Source organism: Lathamus discolor, chromosome 1 (genome assembly GCF_037157495.1).
Source record: "Lathamus discolor isolate bLatDis1 chromosome 1, bLatDis1.hap1, whole genome shotgun sequence".
NCBI lineage: Eukaryota > Metazoa > Chordata > Aves > Psittaciformes > Psittacidae > Lathamus > Lathamus discolor.
In genome coordinates, this window is record NC_088884.1 from 75088552 (window position 1) to 75099147 (window position 10596).

The 10596-nt window shown below is 43.3% G+C and overlaps 1 protein-coding gene across 3 annotated transcripts in view; it reads left to right on the forward strand.

Moving 5' to 3' along the window:
- Positions 1-8112, forward strand: part of ATP6V0A4 (ATPase H+ transporting V0 subunit a4) — a 33336-nt gene extending 25224 nt beyond the window's left edge. For 2 of the 3 annotated variants that reach the window (XM_065680781.1, XM_065680770.1), the window contains exons 17-21: positions 1156-1263; positions 3187-3321; positions 4293-4410; positions 6438-6609; positions 7685-8112. In XM_065680781.1, the coding sequence (XP_065536853.1) occupies positions 1156-1263; positions 3187-3321; positions 4293-4410; positions 6438-6609; positions 7685-7778 (627 nt within the window). In that variant the 3' untranslated portion in view covers positions 7779-8112. The other variant, XM_065680792.1, reaches the window with a different exon arrangement.
- Positions 8113-10596: the final 2484 nt, after the last annotated feature.

Consider the following 10596-nt stretch of genomic DNA (forward strand, 5'->3'; position numbering starts at 1 on the left):
GGCAACTTTTCATCAGAAATACCTCCTTTGGGCAGTTGACTTTAAAAAAGAAATCTCCCCTAAGAGAAAACTTCTTTTCAAGTCATCCCTATTTATTTGCTCAGATCGTGGATTTTTTTTTTTTTCTTGCTTGATTTTATATCAGCAGCATCAGTGAAGAATGTGCAACCAAATGCTACCTCCAGCCAGATGCATGCATTTACGTCTATACAGTTTCACACTGGCTTTTCAACATGAGTTCAGTTTTAGGGCTTCTAGTGAGTCAGTAGAGAGCCCCGATCAGTTCCAAGCTGCATAAAGGCCACAGGAATGTTTAGGAAAAGAGTTTTCCCAGCCATCAAAAAGTCTTTAGATAACACTTTGCTTCGCCACAACTGAAAGCTTTTCCAAGATGGTACTTTTTTTCTCATATTCCTATCCCACTGCCCCACCAGTAACTGTCTGTGCCATCCACCTGGGTAGTCTGAATGCAAAGATTGTATGAGACCAACCATAAGGTGATCAGATATCTGAGACAGCTTTAAAATAATGCAAAGGTTGTAGTTTGGGGTGGATTTGGTTTGGTTTTGTTGTTTGGGGTTTTTTTGTACCCTCTTAAAGTACATTTACGTTAGGACAGTGAGAGGGGTAGCACACTTCAACAAGACCACCTTACATTATGAGGGTAATGTGTTATCAAACCTAAGCTATGGAGATTCGATTCCTTCTGGAATTGCAAACATAGAGCATATCCTGATTTCCCTGCTTTCCAAGGAAAGACTTGAATGTCCTGGCTCTTACTGCAGCTTTTCTAAGTTGATCAAAGCGAGGCAGATTCACTGGCTCACCCAGCAGTTAGGATATTCACTTGGGACACTGGAGAGCCAGGTTCAAGTCAGAAACATTGGGTTTTGACAAATTAACCCTTTCTAACATGAAAGCCTTTCATTTCTGAGTCTCCAGCAACCTCTAGCTGGCAGTGCTTTCTGGAGCCTTACATGGTATACATTCATTTTCACATCCTTACAAGCAGAGGAGGCTCAACCAGTACAGGGAGTATATCTATCTGTTGTATAAAACAAATGCCATTTTATACAATCAGGTTTCTAGTTGTAAATGTCGTTGGTTAAAGGAAGTAAAGCAACTTTTTGCTCTCCTTATTGTTTTTTCTTTCAGAAAGAAGTGCAAAGCTTCTTGGTCATATTTGCTCTGATTGCTGTTCCCTGGATGCTCCTAATTAAACCTTTCATCCTCCGAGCCAACCACCAGAAAGCACAGCGCATGGTAAGGGATGTGGGTCAGGCAAGAGGGATTCAGTACACCAAAGGCAAAGCTGAGGAGACGGGTCTAATTTTGCTTTTCTCTGATGTAGAATCATATCACAGAATCATAGAATAGTCAGGTTTGGAAAGGACCTTAACATCATCTAGTTCCAACCTCCCTGCCATGGACAGGGCTGCCTCAGCCTAGACTATATCAGAGTTTCTCTGGTGATTTCAAACTGTGGTTTACAGCATGTGTGCCAAAAGCGTATGTATGCATATTTGGCTGAGCCATCTAAAAGGGATGCAGGAGCTTTGCTCACAAGACCATACTCTGTTTGTTGAGAGAGGAGTTAAGCTGACACAGAATTCTTTCAAGTATCATATCCAAACCCAGAGAAGGTTTAGAAAGCCTGGAATGCTGATAAAGCCAAGACAGGGCAAAGACCTAGGTTGTGAGTCCACTAACCACTGGTTGGCTGCTCTGTAGGATCAGGGCATCTGTGATACTCCTGGCCTTGGAGAGGTCAGTGCTGCTTGGAGAAGAAGCTTTATTTACAATCTGTGGTGTGCTTTCTAGTGGTGCTTTCTTCCCTAAGTGATTGCCTTCACATTAACAGAGCCCTCCTTCCCATGGGCTCTGTGGTTTGCCCAGCTCTTCAACACCTAATTGCGGCAGCAGAAGTTTCCCAGTTGCTCATTAATTCTCTACTTTATTACGCTAACAGGACTTTACTTGTCTGTCAGGATTTACTTCTCTTTATAGTTGGAGTTAGTGCCTGGAGTACCTTTTATAGGGCACAGATGTTTCCATTTGAAGAAAGAGATGCTGGTTGTGCTGCCTGACCTTTTCCAACCCAGTCACTTCTGACCTATAACAGAAAGCCAGGTCCCTGGGAGACCTTTGCAGCCCTGCCTCTGAGCTGTAATTTCTTATTTTGTCATTCTTCTGGGATTTGGATGAGAGCTTGACATGGCTGACTCCATCGCCTGCTTTTGTGCTAGCAACATCTGACAGCTTTTCTCCACCTCCTATTATACCCCTGTATTTCTGTTCCTAATTTTCATATGTTAGCTGTCTGATCACATCTTACATTTACTCAGATTTGTATGTTTGCAACAAAGTCTGTTCTCTACGCTGACATTCAGGTAAAGCAAAGATAAAGTGGGTGTGACAATGATTACTGCTGCAATAGGAAACAATATGTTATCATGAGACCTTGCCCATGAAACCTGCTGGAAGGTGTAAAGAGTGACAGGACAGAACCTGACAGGAGCTGTGAGGTCCGTATTTTATGCTGTATAATAGGACTGTTACAGTAGGGCTATTCTTATGCTGTGCTGTCATTTCTGGAGAGAAGCTTAGATAAGGTTGTTTAGGCCTCTAGAAAAGCTCTGCAAATAATCATTATGGAGAGAAATTTTGTTGTCATGAGTTTTTTGTCAATTTAAAATGAATCAAGAGATCTGAACGGCATTTCTGTCTGTATCCCAGGAGCTGTGTGACCTTCACCAAGTCACCTGATCCTTTCAGGCTCCATTTCTCTTTCACTTGATGCCAATTCCTTTGATTTGCACCCATCTAATTGAGATCATCAGTTTTAATGTGCCTCAGTTTTCTCATTTGACTAAAGTGACAAATCTTCTAATGGTGGATATAAAAGGTGCATTGTGAGAGTAGAAACTAGCTTCAAGTTAGTTGGAATCACTGAAAATGTTCTAGGATGGAAAATACCTCAGTATTATTAGCCATTCAGTAGGAGTGCTCAGTGTCTGTGGTCCATGACGACTGACTGCTGTTAAAATTTTTCTCATGCTCATGATACAGTCTTTTATATGTTGCCCATCATGGGGCTATTGATAGAGTTCTATCCCATGGTCTGCTTCATTTTGGTATCAACCTGTAGCATGACACAAAAGACATGTTACATTTTGTTTCTGAAAGATTCAGTCTCAAGCTGTCTCAGGAAACCCTGGAGGTGAAAATGAGATAGATGTCCCAGAGACTAATCATTCCAAGAAAGCTTCCCACGAAGAACACAGTGGTGGCCATGGAGGACATGAAGATGGTGATGAAGAGGTAAGTAAATGTGGGCAGCGAATTATTCAGACACACACAATAGTAGAAGAGACAAAGTCAAGCAGAAGGCTTTTGCAGAGTTGCCAGCCCTTCTTTTTAGCAAGATACCAATACACGCTGTTGTAACAGTTTGTGTTTACAAACAGTGTAAGCTTTGAATTTTCATAGAATAAATTCCTCTGATTTTTCCTTTAGGAATGCGAGGCCAGGCATTCTTACAAACCTCAGGCTTCCTGGTGAGGACAGGCATTCTTACCAACCTCAAGCTTTGTTTCACTAGGGGCAATCTTTCACTTCCATATTGCACCCAGAGAAGGTCAAGCCTTCCCCAAAAGTCAGTGCGCTTTTCTTCCTTTAAATTGCAAAGGAGCATTTAAAATTTGGCAGCCTGCAGTGTTGGATAGGGAGAAAGGTTTTCCTTTGGCAGATACAGTCAAGAGCTTCTGCAGTATGCAGCAGCACAGTTAAAAAATTAACTAAAGTGTCTGTAGCACTAGGGAGTACCGACAATATCAAGTGTGGATATGGCTGGCTTTTCCCAGTCACAAGGAATCTTCACAGTCTTAGAAGATACGCTTATTTGGTGGGATCTCCCCAGACAGCTATGCCAATAGGTAGACAATCTGAACACCCCTATTACATATAAGAATTTCTGTCTCTGTAACAAATCACAAAGACTGGTAGCAGTTGGATTGACATCTAAAGATTTGAAATTGTAAGACTGGAATATGAGCTGTTTCCTGAAGATTTGCTTTACACTGGAATTGTGTTTACGGATAGTGTATGGGAAGATCGTACAGAACTGACACTTTTCAGAGCAGTCTCTTTACCTGGGAAATATCATTGTGCTGCTCAGGTGATAGCAAGGAAAAGGGAGGAGTATGAAGATCTTTTGGTGTAGTGTTGCTCTGTTAACCAGGAAACCTTGAACTAAGAACTAATAAAAAGTGTTTGGTTTTATGTTGTTTCAGTTCAATTTTGGAGATATATTTGTCCACCAGGCTATCCATACCATTGAATACTGCCTTGGCTGCATCTCCAACACAGCATCCTACTTGCGGCTCTGGGCACTGAGCTTAGCCCATGCACGTGAGTGATTGACTACCTGCTGGTTACCTCAGCAGCAGCTCCATCTTGATCGTTGCTTCTGCTGTTTGATTATTGTCATGGATTTCTCCATGAAATCAAAGTTCTCCTTGTGGATGCTTGTGTGTCAGAACGTTTTGCTTTAGGTCAGATCAATCCGAGAGTTTTGTGGTGGCTATCTCTAGTTTTGAGTGGTGATCCCTTGTAGCTATATTTCAGGCAGCTGCTGACTGTGTTTACTGGCTAGGGCCCCTTTCCCACACTGTTCTGTAACCACCCTTCTGGAATAGTCCCTATGGTGTTTGGCATGGTTAGGGTTAGGGAGGTGCAGTCCAAATGGGTAGTCCTGTCCATAGAGATAAATGGAAGTATGGGAACCATATCTTCTTTGCCCTAGAGGCACTTGCTGTAGACTTAGGGTATGCAGATATATGTCAAAATGACTTGAAATAGTTACTTCGGTTGGGTCCAGCAAATCAGAAAAATTTTAGATCAGGAGCCCCTGGAATTTTTCATTTTCACTGGGATTTTTTTCCCAGCAGTTTTTACTAGAATGTCACAATCCATGAGAAATGTACAGAATTTCAATGTGTTTTGTCTTGATTTAAGATAAAAACAAATCATGCTCAAATACTAGAAATTGCCTCAGGCTGGAACTTCAGGTTTTCAATGACCCTAATTTTTCTGAAATGTTTTTTATTAATACTGCTGTACTGCCTCTGGCTAGGAATTGTGCCTGCCCTAAAGAGTTGGGCACATGCTAAACGAAAAAAAAATACCCGAGGGCACATGCTAAACAAAAAAAACCCCGAGGGGCATATCATAGATTGACAGGGATGTGCTATAATTCTAGGCACAGAAATAAACTTAGTAGGAGTCAAGTAGAAGCTGATACACATTAACTTTACATGGACAACAGATATCTAAGTAAAATAAAATAGACCAACTAAGAAGGTTAGCTAAGGGCAGTCCTATGTGTTATGTCAGAATTCTGCCTGGAAAACTACCACTTTCCTTTCCAGCCTTACAAATTGGCATTGACAGTTTTTTTCCTGAGGGCAGGGGTTGCAAGGGATCCCTTGCATCTGTTGTCACCTAAAGTAACAGGTCGTTGAATCTGAATGTGGCTTAAGGACCAATGACTGGCAAAATGGAAGGCTGAACTGGTGGCTGGAGCATCTGGATAGAGAAGAGCTGAGCTAAGTCCTTGCTTTGCATCACAAGAGGAAGAATGCTCAGCCATGAATCTATCCTGAGTGACTGGGGTGGTTGAGTTATGAATATGATATTGAGCTGACAGGACACATCAGATATACCAGTGTATGTATATATATGTATGTATTTTATATATGTATGTATATATATATATATACACACATATATACAGGTTGATATAAGCCTGTGCACAAAAAAAAGTCTTTAAGAGCATGCAAGCAGTCTAAACACTAATATGCCTTGCTTTGGGTGTGATCAGCCAGTTACCTTTTGTCTTCCACCACAGCTTCTCCACGGCACCTAAGAGAGGTGGTTTGGAGAACAAATGGGAATTAAGTGTTTCCTGTGGATTTAGCTAGCATCAATCAGTACAGTTTGTAACCTAATCTACACATGTGTTGACTATATCAACCAGTCATGTTCACTGGGATTTAGCAGCATGCAGTCTTAGAAGATTCCACATACTGCTATCTATCTGCCATGTTAAAGAGGTGCAAATGAAACTGATGACAGTATCATGCCAGGGTAACTGCAGTCTTGGTAGTGTGCTTGCATAAACTTCTGCTGCAAAGCCAAGCCAAAACAGCGCCGTCAGCTTCCAACACAGTGAAGATGAGCAATGGAAAACAATCTGCATCCACTTTACTTCCCCAGTAATCATGGAGAGGCAGGGTGTCCATACATGGTTACTGTCATGTACATTTTATCCTAGGCCAGCTCATCTAACTGGGAAACATGGGTGAGCTTCCAGACTGTATGCTCTGTGTATCCACAGCTGTTGCTCAGCACTGTTTTCTCTTTATTTCCTTTTACAGAACTGTCAGAGGTCCTTTGGACCATGGTGATGCACAGCGGTTTAAGGAATAGCAGCTGGGCTGGCATTATTATCATCTTCATCATCTTTGCAGCATTTGCAGTGCTGACGGTAGCCATCCTGCTTATCATGGAGGGGCTCTCAGCCTTTCTACATGCCTTGCGTCTGCACTGGTAGGTGGTGAGGTCTTCTAGAGCTTTTCTTGGAGCAGTCTTTAGGAGGGACCAGGCTGTGGAGACAGGTGGCCATATTGGCCAGTGTTAGACATGCTGTGTGTATCTAAGCATTAGGACATCTGTCCCCTTTGGCAAATGAAGCAAGGGAGAGTTCTCCAAAGGGAGATCCAAGGTCCCTGCTTCATTTCTGAGCTGCTCCCTAGAGCAACCTGCCTGTCCTCCTGAGCCTGTGGTGGCTGTGGGCACACGTGGTGAACGACAACCTGCATTTCTGCCCTGATAAACATGCAGAGACACTGAGGACAGCTTGACCTGCATAATAAGGCCTGAAGGTACCACAGCTGCACCACTGGCTGTGTATTCCACCAAGGGTTACCATCAAACAAGACAGCTGGGGACTACCTACAGCAGCAAGAGCTCAGCTGGGGCTGCAAAACCAGCTGTAAACCTGGGTCAGCACTTGTGCCATTAGCCCAGGTTGAGCTCCAGCCTGTTCTGGCTTCATGGCAAACCAGTTTAAAGTTAGCTTGTGTCTGCCTTAACTAGATGTCAGTTCAGAGAAGGACAGCAGTGTGGCACACCATCAGACTAGTGTGTAAAGTAAGACCAAAGTAACAAGTCACTCTTCACCAACACCATAACTTGGCATCATGCCTGAGCACCCAAGCTGTGGCCTTTTTCACCACATACACTGTGAATTGTGGTGCGGTTGTTTGTCACTGTGCAGGGGGAGATGTCTGTCTCCCACCAGTGTGTATGTACAACTGGCAGGCAGTGATCCCAGTTCTCAGAGCTGCTAGAAGCAGTTCAGAGGTCAGGCAAGATACAGCAGACTGGCCTCACAAAGAACATTTTCAGGCTGAGTGATGAAGAGTCAAAGTTGGTGCATGCTAGGTTGCTCCCTGGACTGCCTATGTCTCATTGCTGGCTCCAGAGGAGCCTATGTTCCTGGCTTAGAGACCACCATCTCTTGTGGTCTCCCTTTTCCTATGGGTATCACATTTCAGCCTCTCAGATGAAGGTAAGTCATTGCCTATGGACCGCACTGATATCCTGCTCTGCTCTTCCCCAGGGTGGAGTTCCAGAACAAGTTCTATGTGGGAGCCGGGTACAAATTTTCTCCGTTCTCCTTCAAGTGCATCATCAGCGGCACCACAGAAGAGTGAATCCAGTGCATTGCTGCTTTGCTTTTCAGACCAGGCTCTATTTTCTTGTGGTAGCTCATCCACAGCATATGGTATATAGGATGAAACAGAATGGCATGTGGCCCTTGAAAGAACAGCAGCTGTAGATAAAAATGTCCTAGCTACATTTACATATACTGCTGTAGCAGCTGAGAGGTGAACTACCTCAGCCAGGATGGCTGAACCCTTGGCTAAGTATTTCCAATGCTGTCTTTGCCAAGTACCTGGTCCTCAGCATTTGATCAGGTCAGCTGCCTACTGCTTGGTTGGAAAAAGGAGATGCAGCTTTTGAATTAAATTGGTTATTAATAATCAACTTGTGTGTGTTTTGCTCCATTTGCTGCCTTGTCTTTGTGGCATATTTCAGAGGAAAATATGTTTTGGCTGTTGCTTCAAGCTGTGGTTGATCATATGACACAATTAAGTCCCTTATAAGATTGCAGCCCTTCATTTAGCACACAGTGCAAACCAGCTCGAAGACAGATCATATTGCAGGCTTGCAATTTTCTCTATGCTTTAGTACAACAACCCTCTTTTTATGTGATTTGCTCTGGGGCTTGACAGCACTGGATTATAGAAGTTTGCACACGTTATCACTTAACAAAAGTGTTAGTTTCGAGCTGTGTAAACAAAAGAGAGTGCCAGTTTCCACATTGGCAGCCAATTTATTTATCTCTATTGACTTGTTTCTCACTGGAGACTTAAGATAGCTCCCCATGTGCTCTATTTTTCAAGTTGGGAACGTTAAAGCAGACCATAGAAATGCTAATACCTAATGAACAGAAAGAAGAGAGGAATCAAAACAGTTGAGAATAATTTGAAGTATTGATGTACTGTGAACTTTCTAAATATTCATGAATTACTAATCTTTAAAACTGAATAGTGTTAATCATGGCATCATAGAATGGTTTGGGTTGGAAGGGACTTTAAAGATCATCTGACTCCAACCCCCTGCCATAGGCAGGGACACCTTCCACTAGACCAGGTTGCTCCCAGCCCCATCAAACTTGACCTTGAACGCTGCCAGCGATGGGGCAGCCACAGCTTCTCTGGGCAACCTGTTCCAGTATAACACTATTTTTTATTAACCACAGAGGATATAAAATTCAGACACAGCATACCAATGGAGGTGGGAGGTGACAGTGCTCCCTTCCATGGGGTGTGACCAGACAAGCTCTGTTTTCAAACCTCACAGCCCTGATATCCATCTCCACCAAAGAAACCCACCTGGAAGTGCTGCCAGCGGGAGACACAGTGCAGCAGTCATCAAGGGCCGTGCTTGTCTGCAGAAGTCAGGCTTGAGAGCTACCTTCCTGTTACATTGCCCCAGGCAAGGCAGTTCTACTTTTTCCTCTGTGGTCTCAAGAAGCCATACTGGTATCGGGCACTGGTTACCAACAGACCCATGAGCCTTTTTCCTTTCTAATAACAGCTTGGGTCTGAAGCAGCACTGGAGCTGAGAAGTGGCCACAGGAGTGTATCTATGACCCATGCATGGCCTCATGTCACGGGTTCTTGGGGCATGGATAACCTACAGTAACAAAAAACACATGAACGTGAATGCAGCTGGTTTCGCAGTGGCTCAGCGTATACACATCAGCTTTGTTTCTTTCTTCCAGCCTGTTCTGTTTATTCCTATTCAGAAGAAAAGCTGTCATGAAGCAAGAAAGGCCAAACTAGTTTGTTGCATTACTAAAAACAGAGAAAACAGTTTGCTTTATGAAACAGTGGATGGATTTTCTGCACAAACACGTATTTTATCTTCATTGCACCCAGCCATGTGATTGCAATGAAACTGAGAAGGTGTTTACCTGAAACAGAATATCTGTTCCTTTTAGAGCTTCTTGATGTTTTGCTTTTTGGCTGAGGTTTACATTTTAAGCAGGGAAAACAAAGTTATCCTATGAATACTGCAGGTGACAAGATGCTCTGTTGTTTATTGCACTGAGCAGAGACTCAAACATTTGGCTTGATTCTGTATTCAGTTCTCCCTTTTTGTGTGCAACTGAGTAATGCAGCAGAGCCTGTGGCTCACTTGAGCATTCATGATATGAAGATGGCACTTCCCCACTCCACAAGAGGACCAAGTCCACTTATCATCAGGGAGCATTCAGATGAAATACTACTGGGAGGCAAGGTTGTTCTTACACCCTTCTTTAAAACCCCACAAATGTTCCAAAGAGCTCCTTGTTTTTAAAAGGTTTTGCTGCAGAAGATGGAGGGAATTTTGGAGTAGAACATTGGCAACCCATTCCCCTGCACAGCTACTAAAGTGAATGGAACCATGTTTGCTAGCTGGTTCTGTGAATGTGGCCACCGGATGTGGTCAGATCCAGCAGAGACCACTGTTACAGACTAGTAGACCTTGGTACAGCACTGACATGTCTTTATCTGAACTTTACCCATTGCTAGAAGAGGTGTGACTTGTCATTACCTGACTGGGAACTCTTCAGTGTTCTCCTCCACAGTGGACTCGTGATCAGTACCTAGGGAGGAATGGGTGCTTCTGGATCCAAAGCTCATCACATTGCTAGGAATGTGTTTTGGTTTTGAAAGCTGGTGACATAAGTTATATTATTTTATAGGAAATTATATAAAAAGCCTCAATGAATGACCATGTAGGAGGGGAAAGGGGTAACAAAGTCAACCAAACAGGTGTCAGTCACTCACACTCATTCTCTCCTGGAGTTTTTATTCCTTCTCATGAGAGCCATTGGTGTGTGTGGCCAGGCGCTCCTGCCAGGACAACTTTAGTGATGCGAAGGATCAGGAAAGCCAGGTATCAGATTCCTGTCCAGTC